At 41.6% G+C, this 24,155-nt stretch overlaps 1 protein-coding gene across 8 annotated transcripts in view; it reads right to left on the bottom strand.

The window, feature by feature from the left end:
* The window catches only part of nav1b (neuron navigator 1b), a 145,418-nt gene that overhangs the window by 111,284 nt on the left and 9,979 nt on the right, over nucleotides 1-24,155 (bottom strand). For 5 of the 8 annotated variants that reach the window (XM_084317147.1, XM_084317151.1, XM_084317149.1 and 2 more), the window contains exons 4-6: nucleotides 20,109-20,843; nucleotides 10,540-10,642; nucleotides 4,394-4,753 (exon numbers count right to left, since the gene is read on the bottom strand). In XM_084317147.1, the coding sequence (XP_084173273.1) occupies nucleotides 4,394-4,753; nucleotides 10,540-10,642; nucleotides 20,109-20,843 (1,198 nt within the window). The remainder of the gene's footprint in view (nucleotides 1-4,393; nucleotides 4,754-10,539; nucleotides 10,643-20,108; nucleotides 20,844-24,155) is intronic. The other 3 variants (XM_084317148.1, XM_084317152.1, XM_084317153.1) reach the window with 3 other exon arrangements.

Genomic DNA, 24,155 nt, shown 5'->3' with positions numbered 1-24,155 from the left:
AAATATAAAGTGATTACAATTTTTCATGATCATTGAGAGAAATAATTCATGTAATCTAATTATGCATCACACCCCCTGCCATCCAGTCAAGGAAATGAGGTGAATGACAAAAACAATTATTATGGATTATTAAGAAAACGAAATCTCTCCACATACAGTATTCTCTCCAGCTGCTCTGAATGCAATTCCTCTCTAAAAATAACTGGGTGGACAGTTGACATTTTGCCTGGCTGTTCAGTGCACAGTGTGTGGCCTTACACTGCTTCTTGGTCGGGATTTGCGTGTGGGTGGCTGTCAGCTTCCATCCCTTCTCCCCTGTGTCTCTCTATCCCCACAATAGAGGCCTTGCACAGAATGTTAGTGTAGTTCTCGTTCTTCCAGTATGGCTGCCTGTAACCATTGGTAACCACTTCCAAAAGAAAAAGGCTTTTCTGTGCAGCAGTAGAGTAGGTAACACACGGGGAAAGCATGCAGAAAAACTGTGACTTGTTTACAAGATCCAGTAATAACACACAAATTATTATGTTTTTGTTGATATATATATATATTTCGCACATACTGTAGCAACCGTTGTCTCTTCCATTGCCAGATACAAAAAAATGGTTGATGTTACAGGCAGCCATGCTGGAAGAAACAGAACTACACAAACATTCTGTGCAAGGCCTCTATTCTGGTTGTGAACGAGTGAACACAGATGCCCATGTCTTAGTCAGCTGAGCAATCACACAAAGATTGAATGTCATCGCTGCAGATCTCAGATAGTTATACCGAACACAAGGCATGTTTGAGAGATATATAAAGAGTATTTGTATAGCACCTTTCATACAAGAATTGCAGCCCAAAGTGCAAGAACGATTTTTCATTAATTCTCTATTATAAGCAAGACCACCAATATTTGCTTCCCTGGGTATGTTTACCTGACACTTTATAAACAACTACAAACAAAAAAAAACACTATTCTATAATTGAATAATAATATGAGTGATGGTGATGTGTTCTTTCTTCTTACTGTATCTTTGTAAATGCATGCTAAACAGTGAAGCTATTCTACCTACAGTAAGTGAAGATGTATTTAAGCACCAGGGCCCTCATTCATCAACGTGGACGTAGAAAATGTTCTATTTCCACACGTAAGCACAGAATTTAGAATGAGTGTACGCACGGAAATATTGGGATTCATCAACCGTGCGTACACAGGTCCTATGCTCCCCCGTGTTGATGAATACCACTTTGTTCTACCGTCAATGCTCGTGCATGATTATCCATATATGGTCATGAAACACCCCCCTTGGGATGTGAAATAATGGACTGACCCGAGCGGAACTCTGAGAAACTCCACGGGAGATTATTCACTGAGGCGCTGTCGAACCAAGAAGACACAACGCGTGTTATGGGATAAATAAAAGGCTGACTTGTACACGGTGATGTCAGATATCAACGGCTCCCTAAGACCATTGCTGCAATTCTGCCTGGACAGCTCAAAACACTAATACAGACCGTTCGTTGACCACTGCGTTGGTTGTGTGTCATTATAACCGTGCTGTAATATGAATGCCTTCATTAGTTGTGTTCGATTGGCTATAATATGATTTTTAGAGGCATCTATTTTGTTGTCGGTATTACCGACAACAAAATAGATGCCTCTAAAAATCATATACTATTAGGTAGCCTATATGAATTACATATAATAGCAGCCATAGCCTACACTATGCAACAGTAACTTGCGCATACCAGTGTATGCGACGGACCAGTGTATACCTTATATCATATCATATTCATATAATAGTTTACTCTATCAGCATACCAGCATGTAATATGTTCTTTGTTAGAACTCAACTCGTTAGACAGGCTGACAGACGTGTACACTTACGGTGATGTCGGATATGATATCTATTAACCATTGCTGCCTGGGCAGCGCAAACACTAATAAAGACCGCGCTGGAATATGACTGCCTTTTCCCGTGTTGTTTGATTAATACCCAGGGATTAAAGTTCTCCTCAATTTTATTCCAAATCGCGATGGATCTTCCGTCAATTTTCTACCTGCTGCATATGATTTCTAGAGGCATACTACAATCTATTTTGATGTCAGTATTGGGTAGCCTATATAAACAATAATACGAGAGCATATACAAGAACAATGAATCTCACTGCATGTATGATGTAGCCTGCCTTTCAATACATGAACTTGAATTCCATCATGTTTGTGTGCGGGACTCACAAGGCTGTTGTCACAATGGGTGGTACCGGTACAGTAATAACAGTCCACACAATATCACGATGGACCATGCCATAGCCTATGTTCTATTAGGACATGATCTGTGACGACAAATGTTCTAGAATGTTTGATTAAGATATACTCTGACAGCATGCCTATGATCAACAAAAACGCGAACTTGAATCCCATCATATACATAGTCTGTCCACTATCTGGTGTCATTGCAATGCGTTTTCTATTCTTTCTTATACAGTAAAAAGGGGGAAGAACACTATATCGTGGGTGTTCATATGACTTGTATTCTGCTTACAGCTTCGAAATTCCACTTGTTTAGTTTAACGTAAAGCCTTTTAAATATAATCAAAACGTTCCCGTGTTTCTGCGGTCTGTGCGCAAAATAATAACGAGTTGAGCTACGTGGAGTACACCCCGTATATTCCGATAACGCTATATAAACCATGCTGCATTCATTCTGAGAGAAAGATCTATTATTCCAAATGCTATTTATAGGGTTTTGACCATAATTACACTACTGTTGCTATTTTACAATGAACTATAATGGATTACGGGGGTCATACAGAACACGCGCCAGTGTCTTTATTTCCGCCTTGAAACTAATGCAGAACTGAGGAGCGCTTATGCGTAGTAACGATATTCTACCACTGGGCGTCAGCTAAGTGTGCTCCGACCTGTGCGTACACGTAAGCACGGAGTCAAGTTCAAGTTGAAATTGATGAATCCCACTCTTTGCTTAGAAATGATCGTACGCACAGGTTAAGCACAAATCTGTGCGTAAGACACGTTGATGAATGAGGGCCCAGGTTTTTCTGAATAGTACAGTAGTAATTGGAAATAATAGAGTGCCTTCTGTAGCTTCTGAATAGAACTCCTTGTCCACAGCTACTGAATGAAGCCCCCCCCCCCATCCTTGTTGCCAAAGCAAAGGTGTTTTGAAAAGGAAGAGGGATGGCTTAGTCTTCACTCAACGTGAACCGGAGTATGGATGCCAGTGTTGTTGAGACGTGCATATTATGAAAAACTGTGTGTTTTCACCTATTGGCATAATCTTCACTAACTGCCATACAATTCTTTCAAAGGACCACAATGGCTACCTGTGATAGTTGATGCTTTTATGTTGAAAATACCTGATGATTCAAATGCTGTTCAAAGCAATTCCCCTCCTCAGCAAAAGAAAAAAGAAAAGTTCTAAAAGTGTTCTCCCTGAAGTCAGCAAAAAAGAGAGAGAGAGAGAGCGAGAGAGAGAGAGAGCGGAGAGAGAGAGAGAGAGAGAGAGAGAGAGAGAGAGAGAGAGAGAGAGAGAGAGAGAATCATTGGCTTTATTGCGAAACCATTGAGGACCAAGAAAAGTCTGTTAACATGATGAGAGCTTTTTGAAAGGCCTGTTCAGTGCCTTAGATCAATGTGATTACTTCAGTGTCTGCATCAAATGTTTTCTCTATAAGGGAAGGGGTTCTGATTACTCAGAAGTTGAATCCAGAAACACATCTGTATATCTAACCTACACCTGTAGTAGGCAACTTCTTTTAATTAACATGTTGTTTAAATTCCGACATAAAAAATAATCATAAAAGGTATTTCACAGATGAGTAGGATAACGTGAACCCATTTCAGTAACCACCCTAGCCCCGATACTGAGTAATGTCTTCTGAAGGTTTAACACACTTTGAGCGTGGCTCAGGCTTCTGGCCAACCAGGGTAGCTGTGCAGGGAAAAGCCCACACTTCACTGGCTGCCGCAGTTGTCAATCACATTAATGTGAGAGAGCAGAGAAACGTGGCGGACGAAAACAATGCAAAAATGCAGAATGGCATCAATATGGTATGAAAACAGCTTATTTAGCGATAAAAAAAGTTATATATTCCACAAGACTGAGAAAAATTTAGTGTTAAAAAATGTTATATTATTTGTGTGCATTTGACCACAATCGTGGCTCAACCACCCTCTTGCGAGATACACACAGTGACAGTAGCTTTACTGTAAATATAGAAATGCTGTACAATACCAATACCGATCAAACCCAATTAGAGGAGGAGTCCAATCAGCGTATTGATCATTAGGTCATGAGAGAAAGTCCAAACAGACCTCTCAGTGGACTACGCTGCTGCTGAGTTAGTTGACCAAAAGTGGGTCAATCCCGAGACCGACTCTTCTTACCCATTAGCCAGGTTGTCGTCGTCGTCCTCCCGCAGACTCTTGCCCACGAGGTCGATGTCGCTCAAGTAGCCCGACTTGAGGTCGGCGTCGTCCACGTCCAGCCCTTCGATCAGCTCGATGCGCGACGTGCCGGTGAGGCGGCTGGAGCAGCGTGCCGGCATGGTGTGGGCCGTGTACTGGGAACCGGTCTTACCGCCCTTGTACCCGCCGCCCGTGGAGGAAGGGGCATCGCCGGCCTGGAGACGGGGGCTGGACTGGCCGTGGCGCCAGGAGAGGGGCGAGGAGCGGTTGGACAGGCTGGACATACTGCGAGCGTTGGTCTCGTCGCTGTCGTAGCCCATGTTACTGCTGTCCAGACAGCTGGGGGGGGACAGCCTTGTATTAGTCATGTAATGGATGGATGGATGAGTGGGATTAGAGAGAAATGGAAAAGGGGAAAGAGTCTGTCTTTGTTTGTGATGAAATTAATACTGATGTGTGATGTGTGAGAGAGAGATTACACTAAAAAGATCAAGTATCTGTCAACAGGCCTTCAAGGAAAAGTGAGATTCACACTCGCTGTCGACCCAGATACAGCAATACAGGGTCTTACAGCCATCAGGGACGAAGGCTATAAGTGTAACATCTCAGAACTCAAGGACAAGCAGACATTATCCCTGTGATATGAGAGACATTATCTCTGTGATACGAGCATATTCTCTCTCTCTCTCTCTCTCTCTCTCTCTCTCTCTCTCTCTCTCTCTCTCTCTCTCTCTCTCTCTCTCTCTCTCTCTCTCTCTCTCTCTCTCTCTCTCTAACCCAGAGAAATAGGTTCACAATCACCAGCTGCCATTTCAAACACTCAACACACAAGGGATATTTTCCTGTGAAGTGGAAAACAGCAGATAATACTGTAGATCTATGAACAGTTTAACTAGACTTCCCTACAACACGGTCTGTTCTGTAAGTGGCTCAGGTTAAAAAATGTCCTCCCAATAGCTGAGAGTCTGCTCAGCTGATTACATAACCATACACAACATCCCACCTAAATAAATAATACAATGACAGCAACCATGGGAAGATTCTTATCCATTGTAGATGGATAATTCATCCATATAGAAGAAACAATGTTGTGTTTTACCACAATGCAACTCAATTTCAGAGCTTCTTAACTCATTCTGCGCCAATCACGAGAAAAGTCGGGTTTTAATCGTTATTTCTTTTATTAGCTATATCCATTCATTTTCATCCATCCAGCCTGATGTTATCATTGGGAATGTGTCTGAGCTCGCAAAAGGGCAAATACCGCCGCCTTCCAGCTGGTATTGCACTCCATTATAAATGGTGTAGTTTCTTTTCTGGGATGATCCGAGCCGTGCAGGCGGGGTTTAGGTGCTCAGGCGAGGTAGGCCTTTGCAACGATGGTATGGAACCCGCCCGTTTGTGTGTAACGCTCTGTAATGTGGGACGGACCTCCACGAGCAGTATTTGGAATGGCGATCAGATAATTGGATTATTTCTTTTGCATTACATCAGATACCAGGTAAGAACACTATATATAAACGCTTGCATTGATCTGATATTTCTTTCTATCTACCGCGATCGCGGCTGTCTGTGTGTGTCTGTGTGCCGTTGGGTGGGAGGAGGTGGCGGGGGAGCCCCGCAGGCCAGGGCTCTTTTCATTCTTGCATGAGGAAGGATAATAATGATGATCTAGCATTGATTTCAGGAAGATTCGATAATCAGGCGAAAAATGACAACTTGTTTAGTGTATTCCACTAAAGGGCTATTATCGCGTCTTTTCCTGGAATTACTCAGAAGCACCCAAACTATATTCATATTAAAAACGGTATAAAACGGAAATGTACAGATGAAAAAACAATCCGTTTAGTACATGTTGACTGGAAGCAACTCACTGATAATCGACGGGTGTATTAGACCCATAGCTATAATATAAGATATATTTTAAGCACTCGCAAATCTCGCAGCCCCCCCATTGATTAACACTTTGAGCGCCAGCCGTGTTTGCCTTTTTACCGGCTGGAATGCCACCATCCACTCCCAATGTTAACGTTAATATCGCCTAATCTATGTTTTAAATTATGGCTATGTGTCTAATCTGCCCGTCGCTTATCAAAGAATCATTTTCCAGTCAACATTGTCAAGGCAGATTGTTTTTTTATCGCTTAATTTCCGTTTCATTTCAAGCCAAGGTATGGCGAGGAGGGAGGGGGGGGGGATAGGGGGGGTTTCCCCCCCTCGTGGATTGTTTTTGTCAAATCAGTTGTGCAATAGTCACTTTTGGTGAGTTGTTTCTATACAATTCACTTATATGACATTTAGGTATGACACAGGACTACACAAGAATTTTTTGTATACAAATGTGTCAACAGACTAAAGCAGGGAACCACAATATTTTGCATACAAATTATGCAGAATGTAATATCATAACTATTATTTTTCTTGCAATTGAGCCAATTTTCATTAGGTACGGTTCTGAGGTGTGTGTTCAACAGAATGCAGTAACAAAAACACGTTCACAAAATGTATGGGTTACTGATTAGCCATTGTAAGACCTTACCTGTGTCCCTGTATCACTTGTCTCTGCTGCCCTTTGATTAAAAAACGTCTGTATGTCCATTTTCCAATTTCTTTTGGCATATTTCAGTTAGTCACAGTAAAAGTCACCTAGTAAAAGTGAGATAATTGACAATATCAAAACATGCTAGGGCTGTAACGAATAGTTCGAAGCTGCGTTCATAATGTTGACATTCGAATTCTAAATCAACATAAAAAAATGTAATTATAAAATAAATTTTTATTTTATTTTATTTTACAATTTTTATTTGCCAAGGTATGGCGAGTGCCATACCTTGCCATACCTTGCCATACCAAAACGATGGCCCTGACCTAACACATAGATACCATCATTTCACTCACCTGTCCAGTATTGAGCTAGCTACAATTTCCCAGCAGGCTCTCACTGGGCTACAGACAATGGGAAATCGTAAATTATACGATAAATGTGTCTTTCAGAGACAGGAAGCTCAGGGTGTATTCTTAGTGGTCTCAGTATGCTCTCCTGTGAAATATATCGCAAACTGAAAATGTTTACATGCCTTACGGCCCACCCCTCTCTACAGCTAGTAGGGGTGTAACGGTACACAAAAACCACAGTTCGGTACGTACCTCGGTTTTGAAGTCACGGTTCGGTACGGGTTTTCGGTACAGTGGGGGAAAGTTTGGCTTTCTATGTTCCACTCAGGGGTGATGTGTGCAGTTACTAATTGTACTTGTAGGGCTGTCAACGAATATTCTATATTGAAATTAATAATTGACTTGTAAAAAAGTAAAAATAATAATTATATTATATTAGATTGTGAAAAAACAGCCCCCGGTGGGCGGTCGTTAGTGGTTAAGATACTGTTGTATTCGTTCGGTACACAGCCATACTGAACCTAAGGTCCAGTACTGAAACGGTTCGGTACGGATACGTGTACCTTTACACCCCTAACAGCTAGCTAGAGTGCGCACATTTACAGTCCGTGGTGCAGCAGTAGTTTAAAATGGAATTTTATTAGAACACAATTTAAAAATGCTAAATGTACGCACTACCATGAGAAGACACTGCATCTCGATATGTGGAGTGAAACTGTGGAACAGTCTAAATGTGGTGCTAAAGAAATGTCCAAACATGAGACAATTCAAACTGATGTATAAGGAAATGATGTTCACAAGGTACAGGGATGAGGAAGGGACTTGATATTCACGGGTGTTTACATTTTTATTTTATTTATTTCATGTTTTACATATATCGTTTTTGTTTTTTTGTTTTGCATATATATATATATTTTTTTCTTTTCTTTTTTATGTTTTAAAATAGTACTCATTTGAGTAGTGGAAAAGGGGTAGGATTAAATAAGTGTATACTTCTTCCTACTCCTTTTCGAACATGTAGATTGAGTTGTGTTTTGCTTTTGTTATTGTTTGTTTGTATTCATTGCATGTTCGAAATAAAGATTTCAAATAAAAGAAATAAAATAAAAAGAATTAAAATTGAAGTTATTTCAACATTCAAATTTCGTTACATTTCACAGGAGAGTATACTGAGGCCGGTAAGAATACACATTCCGAGATTCCGCTATTGTAGCCCAGTGAGAGCCTGCAGGGGAATTGTAGCTAGCTCAAAGTTAACATTGAGCGAAGTCAAAAAAGCATTTCAATATATTTTGTGAGTGTGGATTTTTCCTTGTATTAAAGGGAGACCAAAAACATCTGTTTGGCCAAAAACATCAGCTCCTTGCATCATCAACAAATCAGATGTTTTTGGCCTGCCAAGTGTTGTTCCCGCAGGGGTCCCTCGTCAAAAAGTATGCACAATGTGCAAAGCCACCTGCTGATCAGAGGCTGGGAAATATTTTTTATTATAATTTTTTTGAAGATTGAGCTTAAAGCTGCTGGTGCCTCTGGAAGGCTGTGGAAAACACTCCGTTTTCAAGCATGGGCTTGAAAATTGAGGCAGAGCTGGCTCTATTTATGCTGGGCAGGTAAACTCACTCTTGCACATTTCTCAGAAGTTGCCTACTGCAGCTTTAAATTCTCAATTCATTCAAAGTCCTTTCCATTATTCCTGAGTATTATCCACTCTTAAAAGTAGGGATGTCCGATATTATCGGCCTACCGATATTTTTTATTTTATTTATTTATTTTTTACATTTCTATAACCTTTATTTACCCAGGCAAGCAAGTAAGAACAAATTCTGATTTTATTTATTGTCAAAAGTATGCATAATGTTGTGTTAATTCCACAACAAGAGATATGTAATGTTAATTACCTGAAATTATTCCATTTTTTGGGGGGGGGAAATCCTGCATATATCGGTATCGGTTGATATCGGTATCGGAAATTAAGAGTTGGACAATATCGGTATATCGGTATCGGTAAAAAAGCCAATATCGAGCATCCCTACTTAAAAGTAATCTTACTGATAACAAGCATTAGGAAATATACTTATTGAAATATACTGTTGAAATAAAGAGAGAAAGACTCTTAGATGTGACTCAAACTTTTAAGATGTTTTCTATAAACCATTTCACAGAGTTCTGTTGCTAGGGAACAGTTTGGACCCAAGTGTCAGTTATTGTATTAGCAAACACTGCAACAGGAAATTAACGTGGGTCCATTTAGGACATTTATGTTGTCAAGCTGAAAACGTCTGTATGCCTTGAATACCAATGACCTTGTGTAACAATCTGTTCTACTGCAAAGCAGCGTGTTATATGTGTCCGGGGACTGAGGTGGTATCTGCCTAGCCGGTGAACACTAGGACAGGTTATGAAAATGGGGCGCCCATCTCAAGGACGGCAGTAATCACCACTTCAAAGGCAGCCTCGGTGGGAATAGGATACTGATACGCTCTGCATGCCATCGGCAGTCAGTTTGAGATAAGAGAAAGCCCAAATGAAAGGTTGAAAGGAAAGCAGTCCGTGAATACAGAATAACCTTTTTGGCTAATCAATGTTCTCTGCCGAGTTTGCTTCAAATGGGCTACGGCTCCTCTGACACCATGGGCTCCGCTGTTTTATTCGTTCATTTAGTTATCTTTCTTTCCTTAGATGGCATCATGTCGGCGAGAGACATGGATAGACGTGCTTATTAAAGTCAATGGTCCGGAAACGCTATGGAGGAAACAGTGGGCGGTGGTGTTTGGTGTTCCAGCCCAACTTGTCCGAGGAGGTGCGTTTTAAGAGGTCCATTCCTATTCTGTCAATCTAATGATGCACCCGAGAGGGAGGGATCATGCCCAGAATGAAGTCATAGCCATGAAAACCAACACAGAACAGTTTGAGAGGGATGGAAGCCAGATGTTTACCAGGTGGCAATTCTCCAAGCAGCCGAGGCAGGATTGTTTACACATGATTGTGTTTACATATCGATCCAAACTATCCCGCCTATTGTGTGTTCAACTTCACATGAGGGCTGGAGTGTATTGCGTTTCTCAAACAAAGGAAGAACGTAGCTCGTGGGTTTTTCCTGTGGACAATCATGAACACTATCTTGTTCTATTTAGTGGATGGTCATTTTGTAGAATGGTGTAGAGAGACATACAGTATACAGTATGATATATTAGGACACCAGTAGAACATGGAGATGTATTTTCCCTCACCTGTGGCTGAGCTGGGAGCCTCGTAGACTGGACATTGTGTCCTCCAGGTTCTGTCGGAGGTCAAGGACGTTTTGCACGGTCCGCTTCCTCTGGGACTCCGGGTCTGGAGGGTCAGTCATGCAGAACAAAAGGTCATTAAACATTTACACTTTCAGACCTCAGACCCTACGGTCTGTGTGCAGCACGCATGTGTGTGTTCTTGTACAAAGGCCCCCCTAAGGATATAAAAATGAGTAGAAGAAATCCTACCAAGTGAGGACGTATTTCAGGTCCCCAGTAGGACAAGGGCTATAGGGTTGGTTTAGGGTCAGGGTTAGAGCTCAGCTAGAGTTAATGTTAGGGTAAGGGTAAAAGTTAAAGGAACACGCCACCATTTTGGGAAATTAGCTTATCGTCTTCTCCAGAGAGAGACAAGAAGATAGATACCAGTTTCCTCTCTGAGCATTCAGTAGAAAGCTATCTGGCTGCACGTTAGCCTAGCTTAGCACAATGAATGGAAGCGGACAATGCCGGTTAGCCTTCGGGAGAGGTGTTAGTTGGACAATACCTAGGCTAACCGGCACTGTCCGCTTCCATTCATTGTGCTAAGCTAGGCTAACGGGCAGCCAGATAGCTTTCTACTGAACGCACAGAGAGGAAACTGGTATCTATCTTCTTGTCTCTTTTTGGAGAAGACGGTAAGCTAATTTCCTAAAATGTTGGCGTGTTCCTTTAAGCATTTATTTGTGAAGGTCAGGGTTAGGGGCTGAGGAATAAATGTAGTCAATGGAAGGTCCTCACAGATATAGAAGTACTAACCTGTACTGTATGTGTGTCTGTGTTTGTGTCTACATGTGTGTTGAGAGTGCATGCATGTGCACATACACATTTGTGCATCCACACATACATAGATGTTTGCCCGCCTGCATTATTTGTGTGTGGACAACGGTGACAGGTGTCTGGCTGGTGATACACGACCATGGCATGTTCACATCATTAGGCAAACTAATCTGGCTCCATGGGCTGCCTCACCATGGCAACCCTGTTCTACCCCCCACCAAGGCTGACATGGTACATCCCAGGCTGTGATACTGAAGGGCAGCCTATAAATGAGCTTGCCCACCCTGGGGATGCATTTTGACATTCTGTCCTCATCAGGACCTCTGTTAAGGAATATACTGTACATATGCGTGTTCCACAGTCCCTGTAATCTGCTCTGCAAAGCATCATCTCATGTTAATTTGGTCAATTAACGTTACAGTCATCGTGTTAAGGCAAAAGATTTAAGAGAAACAATGCAAGTACAAACCCCTAGAATTATTCTTCATCTGGCCTAGCTGTTGTCTGTCTGTCTGTCTGTCTGTCTGTCTGTCTGTCTGTCTGTCTGTCTGTCTGTCTGTCTGTCTGTCTGTCTGTCTGTCTGTCTGTCTGTCTGTCTGTCTGTCTGTCTGTCTGTCTGTCTGTCTGTCTGTCTGTCTGTCTGTCTGTCAACAAATCTGGCACCTACATATTATGGCAGTCAGTGGGTCATGATAATGTCACATTAATATAATAGTGCTGTTATCAGTCATGTTGTTTCATTAGCTGTTATGATAACACAGAGCTATGGTAGAGATATACAATGGATGTTTTCCTCCATATTACAGGAAAATACCCCACAAGGAGTAATACATATCATTCATTACATTCACCTAGACTATGAACTTGGAAGAGAGTCATGGAGGCTAGAGGGAACACATCTCAAATGATGCTCACGAGTTCAGCAGGTTGTGTAGGGAATGTGAATTTAACGTTGGCAAAAATGCATTGTATGCAGCTCTCCGTGTTTGGGACCCGTATAGATATCATTATAACGCTAATGTATTATCCTGAAGATAGTCTTCTGAGCACGGGTGAAACTTGTTTATCTTTATTTCAAAGGGGATGCAATGACACAGTAATTACACTGACTGTTGACATCAGATGAATAATAGAAATCTCTGCAAAGACTGCAAAGCCTTTAAAGAAACGACTGATAACATTCGGGCATCGTTCCATGACACACATCATCCTCAATATCTGTCCACAATGGTAGGCGCTCTCTGCCAGGCCCCAGGAGTCTGGTAGGGCCAGTCAGGTGCTCTATTTAATATATGATCCTCAGGTGCTCTGGCAGTCAGCTTCCTTGTAGCTGTTTAAAGCTAAGAACGTGATATATCTACTCGTCGACACATCTGTTTCCATCCTTGAACCACACTGTCAACTTCACATTTTAGTTTTCAATAAATCAGCAACAAGGCGTATTCTCTGCCTCCATCTGGATTCATAAGCTTTGATGTCATCGATCACTGTCCTATTCCCGCAGCCTCCGTGGCATCACTTGTATCACAGAGTTGACACTGGGGACACCTCATCTTCGCTTTGTAATTAATTAAATATTTCACCATAGGGTGTCGTGGAGAGATGAGATGAGATCCTTTATTGACCCGGAGGAGGACATTCCGTTACTGAACATCACTATTGTCACCACACTTTGCAGCAGCAGATGATGCTGGCGATACATAACCTGACCTGCCATCTGGGAAGTCGTCCTTTGAAGCTGTTTGGAATAGGGCCGGCAAATACTGCGATTGGATTGGATCTAAACCACGCCTGCCCGCTGCCAGTAGTTCCCCAAAGGATGCAGACCGGCGGTCCGAGCCACTGTGGTTCAGGGCACAGTTGCATAACTTGAAACCTGACAACAGGGATTCTCGTGATCTTGCAAAGCCAGCTGCCATGCAAGGTTAGGGGATACACCCTTCAAATATGAAGTCATCTTGAACACAGTGTCTCCACATCTGTTTTGAAAATACCATACATGATATGCTCCTAAGTTGCGACCGACAGTTCCCCAGTGCCCTGCATTGCGTGAGACACAGAGAAAGAATGTTCAGATAGAACGTCCAAATAGATTTGAATGGAGGGCGACTTGTGAACAATGGAACACTACAGGAAGATCTCCACATATCTCATGATGCAGTGGAGGACGTGATGCAGATCAAAGTCACAATGTTAAGTATTTATCTTATGTATCTAGTGTACAAGTGACAGATCCATTTAGACTGAGCCATTAACTATGTCTAGATTGGGTCATTTGGCCTGATGTGGAATCCGTGTTCCTCTGTTAATGGTCCAGTCCAGTCAATATACTCATGTGTGTTTACAGTAAAGAGGAAGGCAGGGAAGAAGCTATAAATTGTCTCCCCCACCAACACTCCAATCCAGCCTTGAATACATCCAGAGAGGAGGGGGCAGGATGACTGGTCGATACGGTATCACAGGGGCTTAGCATGTTGGTCATTCAGGTGGATGGGAGGCCAAAAAGGCTGGTTAACCTGTTAAGCATCGGGCACTTTGCCCTCGTCTGTCAGCTTCAGGCTGTGTTATTGCCAATCAACCAACACATTGTTGGAAAGCTAAAATGGTCGCCGTTTGATTTTCACCCTACTCAACCTATTATGTGCTTCCAATCTCGGGCTACAAGACCAAACAACCAACAAGCGTCAGTTTCGGACAAGTGACCACATCCGATTTCGCCTGGCCCTGAACGGATGATTGACCGTTTTTTAAGCCAATGAAATTCTGGAGCTAATATCTTATCAGGTATAGTGTTGGTAATATCAGGTATAGTTGAGAATGCATACTGCAAAAAAATGTTAATAATGAAATCAGGAATTAACCCTTTGAGATGTGAGTTTTTCCCACGTCATGGAATTCTAGAACTCTCTAGTGACCAGTAGCCCCATCATTAGAATGTTCGGTTCCCAAAGTTTTGATCAAACTAGTGTGATAATGCACCTCGAAGGGTTAATCTAAACTGTTCATCTGATGCTAGCATGCACTACTTATTTGAATCTCTCTGGTTGAGTTCCCTTGATCATAGCTCAGACTAATGTCATCCATGTCCACCGAGGCCCTGGATACCTTTTACGCTATTACTCTGTATCTATATCGAGCCACAGGCCATTGTGACAGTTGTAGAACTTCTCCAGCAGAACAGCGCGTTCACTACAGCTCTCTACTCCTCCTACTGTATATGAGTGTATCTCTGAGAAACATTCTCAAATCAGCCAAATACCAAATGAATTGCATTCCATTTCTTTCTGTCATTTTCCATTATTGACCCTCACGACATATTCCATTGGGGGAAATGATTGCGTGCAATTGGTATGGGATTTCCTCTTCATTCATTCTTAACCACAGCAGGATGTATAGGAATCTATATTGGAACATGTGGGGTACAGTACAACAGAGGCTAGGCAGGTAGTTAGTTAGGCAGGAGCGAAGATGGTCTCTTGTGCATCTCAAACCTCATTTTAGGTCATCCATCTCTAACGCATCGCATTACACAACTATTACTGTATGTTGTGGATTTTGAAAAAAAGAGAAAGAAAAAAGGATCTATTATAATATGGGTGACCACCAAAGATGTCACAAAGTAATACAAATGGACCTTCTATATTCAAGGATAAAAACCTCCATTCAGATATCTTATAATGAGAGTTATGCTGGAGAGAGAAAAAAAGAGAGAGGGTAGTTTGCAGAATTATGCAGACTACGAATGCACTGCAGTCTTTGAATAAATAGATCTATCTAATAAGGAAGTCCATTGTACTGTGCCATGTATAGAAGCATGCACAAGCCCTCAAAAACTATGTGACCGAAATGAGGTCAAATGCAGCAATGTGCTCTAAAGAAATATCAGTGTTATGAATGCAAAATACATGTTTAAAGGAACACACCAACATTATGGGAAATGCGCTTACTGTCTTCTCCAGAGTCAGACAAGAAGATAGATACCAATGTCGTCTCTGTGCGTTCAGTAGAAAGCTATATGGCTGCAAGCTAGCCTAGCTTAGCACAATTGAATGGAAGCGCATACGGACCAGCTACCCCAGTTGTTGGCCAGAAACACCTCTCCCGGAGTTTTTTATTTATCCTAGGCTAGTGGTCCGTATCTGCTTCCATTCATTGGTGCTAAATGACGCTATAGCTTACAGACGGATAGCTTTCTACTGAACGAGATGAAATTGGTATGTATCTTCTTGTCTGACTCTGGATAAGACAGTAAGTGAATTTCCCATAATGTACCTTTAACTTAAAATATTTGACTCTTATTGGCAGATCTGTTAAACAATGTGACTGAATCAGAAGAGTCATGGTGCTTCCTGTTTTTCCATATCCTCCGTCCATCTTGCTTTTGCTGTTTCCCCCATTCATTAAAACAAAGCACTCCACTCTTTGAAAAGGCCCATTGGGGATCATCTACTTAAATGATGATAAATAATTCATTGAGCAGATATTTTAAATAAAAAATGTTTTTGTGCCTGTCGAAATAAAGACTTAAATTGATTTGTGAGCTCAGTGGAGGTCAATTCATTCCACAGAGGATACATGACTAGGGCACTAGGGCTGAACGATTAATCGATTTTAAATCGAAATCGCGATTTGGAATGATGCAATTATCAAAAAAGAATATTTTAAATCGCAAATATATATATATATATTTTTTACATTTATTTAACCAGGAAGTCCCATTGGGCCATTGAGATACAAGATCGGTTTGGGAGAGGGTGGTAAGGGGTTTTAGATAGTGTGTTGTGAAGTTTAGACTTCAGAGAGGGAGAGTAAAGTACAGAAAAAAAGGTACCGTTGGGTACCGGTATCGATTCCCAGGTAAAAAGAAACATTTTCAGGCTCGGTGTCCTGAAAACACCCACCGCTTAGGCCATATGCAAGCCGCATTTTACAATCAACCTCTGTGGGGCTGCTTAAAAAAATTAAAACTATAATCGCAAATTTAATCGCAATCGCAATATCTGTCAGAAAAATCGCAATTAGATTATTTCCCAAAATCGTGCAGCCCTAACTAGCACACGCCATAATCTGAAGTGCTGTCGTTCTTTTTCGTTTGAACAAATATAGATGAGGTACCTGTATTGTCTATAGCTCTCAAGTTCTTAAACATGTTCAGAGGTTCCATCTGATCTGATTTAGTTACATTAAATTATATGATGTCACTGTGTGCATACATGTAATTGTTTACAGTTCTTTTTTTACTTGGCTGAAAGTGTGACTAACGTGAGAGTGATGGACACCCATGTAAACTAATGAGGCATGGCAAACAGATTAGATCACTGCAAATGTATTCATTAAGGGGAAGCAGAGGGAATGCACTGCTAAGTGTATTAGCGGATGGAACCTCTGACTTTGCTAATTGCTCATGTAAAATGTAGAGCTGAACAGTAAATACATTGTACTTTAATTACATTTCTTTATATTTGGGGTCCTCACAGGGTGGGGACCTTGGTTGTCGATAATGGAGATGATGGGTGCTCAGGTAATGTCGCCTCATGGTACATATATATAGGTTTAATGGATATTCTTTTTCATGTATATATATTTACTATATATATGACTATTTAATTTTTCATTATTCTGATTTAATTGATGGTCTTGTCATTGTCGTTATTATTATTATTATTATTATTATTATTATTATTATTATTATTATTATTATTATTATTATTATTATTATTATTATTATTATTATTATTATTATTATTGTTATTATTATTATTATTATTATTATTATTATTATTATTATTATTATTATTATTATTATTATTATTATTATTATTATTATTATTATTATTATTATTATTATTATTATTATTATTATTATTATTATTATTATTATTATTATTATTATTATTATTATTATTATTATTATTATTATTATTATTATTATTATTATTACTGTTATTGTCCTGTGATGTCTTGTTTATATTGTTACTTGTGTTGTCTTGTTTCGTGTAAAAAATGGAAAATAAAAAATATTTGATATTTTTTTTTCTTTTTTTTTTTTAAGCCCCAATCCATAATTTATTTTGACCACACAGTATATCCATGTGGGGTATATTCACATACATTCTTGAAAAGTTTGATTTGTACTGTAGATGGAGAACTTACTTTTTAAAACTATAGAATGCAGGGTCTGTTTTACTCTAATGTTTACAAACATTACCAACATAAAGACAACTTTTACAGTCCCAAAGCACAGCAAATGCAGTTTAAAGCTCACATCTTAGTCCATGTGTTAAAGGATAAGGCCACTGTAATTAAATTGTTTTCTTATTGGCAACATAGCCTATGAAAGGACCAAAACCTACAATGCATTTCTTCTATATAAGTATGGTCCATCTAGCCAAAACTAAATGTAGCTCATGTCCAAAAGTCATAGAACCATCGTTGTTGACAAAAAAAAGGTTAAAACAAGTCGCAGAGCCACACTGTTGCTTTGCTTTGGTCAGCATAATTTAACGTTGCGATGCACAGGGGCATAGTACTTTTTCCTGGACTTCCAGTAAGTGTAATGCACAGTGCGCATGCTTGAGGACTATGCTGTTCTGTTTACTACTGCACACCAATAGATCAATAGAGCTTGGTGCCTTTTTAAGTACTTTTTGCAATAACTACAATGCCCCTGTTTTTCATGATAATACATTATGATATTAAAATAAATGTGTTTGCGAGCTGTATTTAATTATTTAAGCATACATAGGATACATAAGTCTTCCTGGTTGAGAGCTCCTAAGGGTAGGAGAGAGTATAGGTAGAGATACGATATAAGTATTAGGTGTAGAAGAAATGCTTTGTAGGTTTTGGTCTTGTAGACAACTAGACAATAATAAAATTAAAATAATTACATTGACCTTATCATTTAAGAGTCAGTCAACAAGAGAATAAAAATAGGTGCCCATTCCTATTTTATTTTATTTGATTAATTTATATTTTCGTAGTGTGTCTATCCACTTGTTTATGTTTAGATCACGAATTGGGCCTTTATATAATTTATCAATGATTGGATTTCAGGTATATAAATAGGTACCTATAGATATAGAATAGATACATCCTGTAGAGAAAAGATAAATGTCCAATCTAATGATGTTTCAGGGCTTGAGATGGGGCAGCTTTTTGTTTGAAGTACCAGGACACTGTTACTGAGACTTTAACCCTTTAGCAGGTGTATACATGTCCAGCAACAGTGACGTCAAATCTCTGCCAACCCACTCTCATCCATTACAACACAACATGTTTCTTTATCAGAGTAGAGTACATCCTTCAGTATCCCTCAGAGAACAAAGGGCCTAAAGCAGGCTTCCTAGGTAACAATTGTGGAGAGATTGGATTTGAAATGACCAATTTAATACAGCCAGGGCACAATTGAAACTGAAGGTACCGGTACAGGCATGACCATAAACAGCCATCCATGACTGGGAGAGAAAATAAGTCAATGATGGCACCTTAAGTGTAAGGTGATGTCAGTTTATGAATGAACGTTGTAAGGTCCGTTTTGTGTTTGTTTTATGTTAGGACTACGGGTGGGAATTAGCCTTGTGCTATTCCCGGCATATTTACGTCCCTATCATGCTGTGATGTTATGCATACACTCATGTAAATGATGTTCATTAATTTGCATTGTCCTTAATAAACAAATCTTAATCTTAAATCTTAAGACAGAATAAGAAGATTCAGCTGTTTGTTGAAAGATAATAGATCCCTTAACGTTTTGCAGTACATTTGGATGCCTAATTAGATGTATACATACAACTCATCATTTCAGCATAATGCCACTTTATGCATAAGTAAAAACAAAGCTATACTGATATATTTTAGGACATTGTCATCATCCTCATCATCATCACCAACAACATCCTGACCATAAACAAAGACCTTGTTATTCTGCTTATTGATACTTTCAAATACACCTTGAGGGAAAGACATTTTCTTGGCCATGTCCTATAGTGTAGGCAGTGCGGGCACCATGTGTCAATAGCTATGGATGAGTGGGACAGGGAGGAGGCTGAACGTATGTGACGTGTGCCTAAAATTAATGCAATATGGCTTGGCTTATTTCCCCCCCTGCAAATTCTTTGGAACACACTACAGTCTATATCACTGGATAGCCTCCACAGGATCTGCGAGGCTATGGGCACTCATTGCAGCAAACGAGGGCATTAGAAAAGGAGATCAGTGTGCCAGGAGACAGCCGTAGGTTTTTTTCATGCGATCGACCGGCAGTATTAAAGGATACAGGCGCATTTCACACAATCAATGTCATGCTTCACACGCCAGAGCTCGAGCGGCAGAGATTCCAGGAACAATAGATAGAAAACAATAATCGTATTTCCTTATCCCTATAACTGAATAAAACTCATTTAACCATACAGTGTGCTATTTCATATGGAAATGCCAAAGCTAAGGCAGCATTCAAGGGAATAATAAAAAGGCTTTGAGGAGCATGCTCTGCAAAAACAAGGAGGGTGACTGTAAATTCATACAGGTTATTTAGATGACAAGCGACCTGAATTCCAATCAGGGACAATGGCGGGCTGCAGCAGCAAGCAGGTGTTAGTGGTAGCTGTTGTAGTAAGGGGGCGTGCTGCTGACTTTGTGAAGCTGAGAGGTGGCACGAGAGGAGCATTTGATTTGAAGCACAGGGTGGACAGGCCAGGCAGAGAGCTCCAGAGGTGGTAGAGGTATAGAGAAGGCTGTGCTGTACTCACCCAGCATCTGGCTGAAGAGAAGCTGCTCCAGGTCTCCCAGCACCGTCACCACCAGCTCTGGGTCCACCTTCAGGAATGGCTTGTCTCCCCCTTCCTCACCCTGGCCCTTCGACCCTGACTCCCCTCCAGCTCCGGCTCCCAGCTTCTTACTGTTAGCCTTGGCCTTGCTTGACAGGATCTCATCGTCAGACTTGCCATCCTCAGAAGCCTTGCTGAGGGGCTTCACCTCAGCATAAGGGCCGCGAGGTATGCGGCTCTGCTTGCTCAGAGCAGAGGGGGCAGCCAGGGGGCTGAAAGGCTTAGGCTTGCCCTGGAACAGGGAGTGCTCGGATTTGGACAGGTTGCGAGAGAGCGGGGCACCCGCTCCAGCAGTGCTGCCACCCCCTGCTGTCTTGGGCTTGCCTAGCTTGGTCTGCCCAGCTCCAGGCTTAGCCATGTCATCGCACCACTTTGGTTCGTAGAGGTGCATCTTCTTCTCTGCGTCGGTGAGAACAGCCAGGTTGGTCATTGACCTTTGCTTGCGCAGGCTGGATGAAACCGGCAGCCTCCCCTCAGAAGTGCCAGGCCGGTAGACCTTTAGATCCCCACGTTGGGTGCTCTGGGGCACCCCGGACTTGGCCCTCTTAGCAGCCATGCCGACCGCCTTGCCCTCTGCCTGGCCGTACGCCTTTGTGCTGTCCGTCCGTTCCATCTTCAGATATCCTCTGCCTTTCACGCTACTCCCAAGCATGCCTCCTGCACGAGACCATTTAGAAAAGCATCAACAGGGTGGAAAATAGGCTTCCTCACACAGATCCTTCTCCTTGTCAAGAGAGAGAGAGAGGAGGGGGAATGCAACATAAAAATGCTCCTGCAGCCTTAATTCATTTTTTCTCTTCTGCAGACAGACTCCTCTTTCTTCCCTCTGTCTCTCCCTCTCCTCCTCACATGCTGCTGCTGCTGCAGCTGTTGCGGTGCTGCCCCGGCGCTCCCTTTCTCTCCTCTCCTCTCCTCTCCTCTCCTCTCCTCTCCTCTCCTTCGTCCCTTCCTCCTCCGTTTTTCCACACTCCTCCCTCCAGCGCTCCCTCCTGCCGCTGAACCGCGCAGCAGCAGAATGACAGTGGCGGCAGACGCAACAACAGTCCCTCCTCCCCCCTGCTCTCTGCTGCCTCTCCCTCTCCGGCTCTTACCTTCCCTCCCTCCCTCCATCCCTCCATCCCTCCCTCTTCCCTCCTTGTTCCCCACCAGCATTTTAAAGATGCCACACTCTCTACCTCAGCAGAACCTGTGAACTGCGAGGGAACGACGGGAAATTATAATCCTCTGTGTTTTTTTAAACGGGATTCTTTCTGCTCCATCACACCGTGTTCTCTCCTCCGTTTCCTTTGTTCTCCCCCTCCCCTCCCTCCCTCCCTCCCTCTCTCTCACCTCTGGGCTCGTGCACGTTCATTCAGCATGATGCATGCTGGTGCCATTGAGATGGTATGATCATTGATATGCATTTTGGATGTGTAATTATGCTGCCATGCTCAAAAGGCACCGGGTGAGCGCCCCAAGACCACGGTGTGAAAACCCAGCGCGAGGCTACGACTGGAATATCCAGATGATGTTTGTCCTGTCGAGCTTCCAGGCAACATCGTTTCCAGAATTATATCTGAATAAAATCATATGTCAAAAATCAACTACATCTATGTTATCCCTTTTAAGCTGAAATGGAAGGTTTCTTGTCATATTTTACCGTCATTGATAAGATCATCTCTTTAATTGTACTGCATCATCTCTTTGATTGTACTGTGGTGGTATAGGGAGATGACCAATGACCCACCTGAAATAAACTAGACCAGCTAAATTGCTGTCTCCTAAAAACCCAGAAAAAAAAAAATAATAATGTAAACGGCACGAAATGTAAGTGTGTCAGCCAAGTGGATGACTTTACCTCATCAGAGGCTTGAGACGACATGTGCCAGTGTTGAAGATGGCACACCCAATACCAAGCTTTAGAAATACCCACAGCTCAGTGGAACACACACACACACACACACACACACACACACACACACACACACACACACACACACACACACACACACACACACACACACACACACACACACACACACACACACACACAGTGATGATAATTTCTTATTTTTTCTTTTAAATTATTGTTAATCGCAATGACAGAATAAAAGTCTGTTATTTTTAGACACTCCCTGTCTGCATCATCTTTCATGATATTCCACACACCCCATTTCTCAGGAGTATTCTGGGATGCTTACAGCACACGCTGGCAGCCGCGCTCCATGGAAACTGCTCTCTCTCTCTCTCTCTCTCTCTCTCTCTCTCTCTCTCTCTCTCTCTCTCTCTCTCTCTCTCTCTCTCTCTCTCTCTCTCTCTCTCTCTCTCTCTCTCTCTCTCTCTCACTCTCACTCTCACTCTCTCATCATCATCTGCATGAGCTCCGCTAAACCAGCCAGAGAGAGACTCAGTGTTTCACACAAACTGAGCTGGGAAGGAAAACCATTACCTCTTCTATCCATCATCTACTGGAACGTAGCTCTAAGGCAATCACGTGTGTCACGTCCAAATGTTTCTTTAATTATTTTCTCTCTTTTCTTGATTAAAAGCAGCCTTCTATTCAGAAAGAGCACAGTCTGGAAATACACCCGCAAACATAATTTCTTAAGTGTAAATAATATAAATGTAAACAAAAAAGGGGAGGGAAGTATAAATGTTGTTTACATTTGTATTTGTATTCTTTAAACAGTTCCCCCCACATTTGCACATTACTGATTTGAATTGCTGCACTGAATTGGCAGGTGTGTTCTCAGACACCGCTCTCTCTGAATAGACGGTTGCTCTTATTCAGCACACAGTGGGACATTAGGAGACTGAGATAGATGGTCCATATCTGCTGGATATGACTGACCAGTTAGTGACAATGCCCACAGGGCCCTTTCTCACTCTTCCCCACTGTGCATCCAACACACTCCACTAGTCTCATATATGGGTCTCGGGGCACGTGCAGCGGCTCTGACCAGTGAGGTTGTAGAAATGAGATGATAAAACAGTGCCTAGAAAACAATGTCACTTCTTGTTCCGGCTTGTTTTACAAGCTCCCATGACCTCGTGCTGAGAGTTTGACCAGTGGTGATGACCTCAGTTTATCATCCTCCATGCTACCCTGACAAGCGTGCTTCCTGCCAAGTGGGCCATTGTTAGAGAATACCGTAAAACCTCAATTATTAGCCCAGGCTTTTTATTTGCTTCATTCGGGTGAACACAACCGGCCTATATTTAGGACAGGCGTCTGTTTGGGGACCGGCCTTTAATTCCTTTCTCACAAAACTCTGGAAATCCCCCTATCAAATTATTTAAACCAGTATTGTTATTACTTGTATGCCTGTTATCGAATCGCATATCAATTATGAATCCCTCATTTGGATCCCGGTCTAGTGCCGACCTCACACACTCTGGGGTTGGTTGGGGGTGAGAGATGGAGTAGCACTTGGACTTGGTATCTTTGATATTCTTTCGTGAAGAATATCATTGATATAACAAGTAGAAATACAGTATCTCCCAGTCCGGATTTAAGTTCTTATTTGCATCTCCTAGTCAGGAGTTAAGTTATAAAAAAAATATTAAAAGAAAATCCAGTCAGGAGTTAAGTAAAATTTGTTATCTCCCAGTCAGGAGTTAAGTTCTTATTTGTATCTCCCAGTCAGGGAGTTAATTTGTTATTTTTCTACCGTTGACAATCTGTTTTATATCGGCGTCCCAGTCAGGAGTTAAGTTCTTATTTCCATCTTCCAGTCAGGAGTTAAGTTCTTATTTCCATCTTCCAGTCAGGAGTTAAGTTCTTATTTCCATCTCCCAGTCAGGAGTTAAGTTCTTATTTGTATCTCACAGTCAGGAGTTAAGTTCTTATTTCCATCTCCCAGTCAGGAGTTAAGTTCTTATTTGTATCTCACAGTCAGGAGTTAAGTTCTTATTTCCATCTCCCAGTCAGGAGTTAAGTTCTTATTTGTATCTCACAGTCAGGAGTTATGTTCTTATTTCCATCTCCCA

The sequence above is a fragment of the Notolepis coatsorum genome (genome assembly GCF_963971535.1).
Source record: "Notolepis coatsorum genome assembly, chromosome: 6".
Taxonomy (NCBI): Eukaryota; Metazoa; Chordata; class Actinopteri; order Aulopiformes; family Paralepididae; genus Notolepis; species Notolepis coatsorum.
The sequence above is the reverse complement of the archived record's forward strand: the minus strand, read 5'-3'. Positions and strand labels throughout refer to the sequence as shown.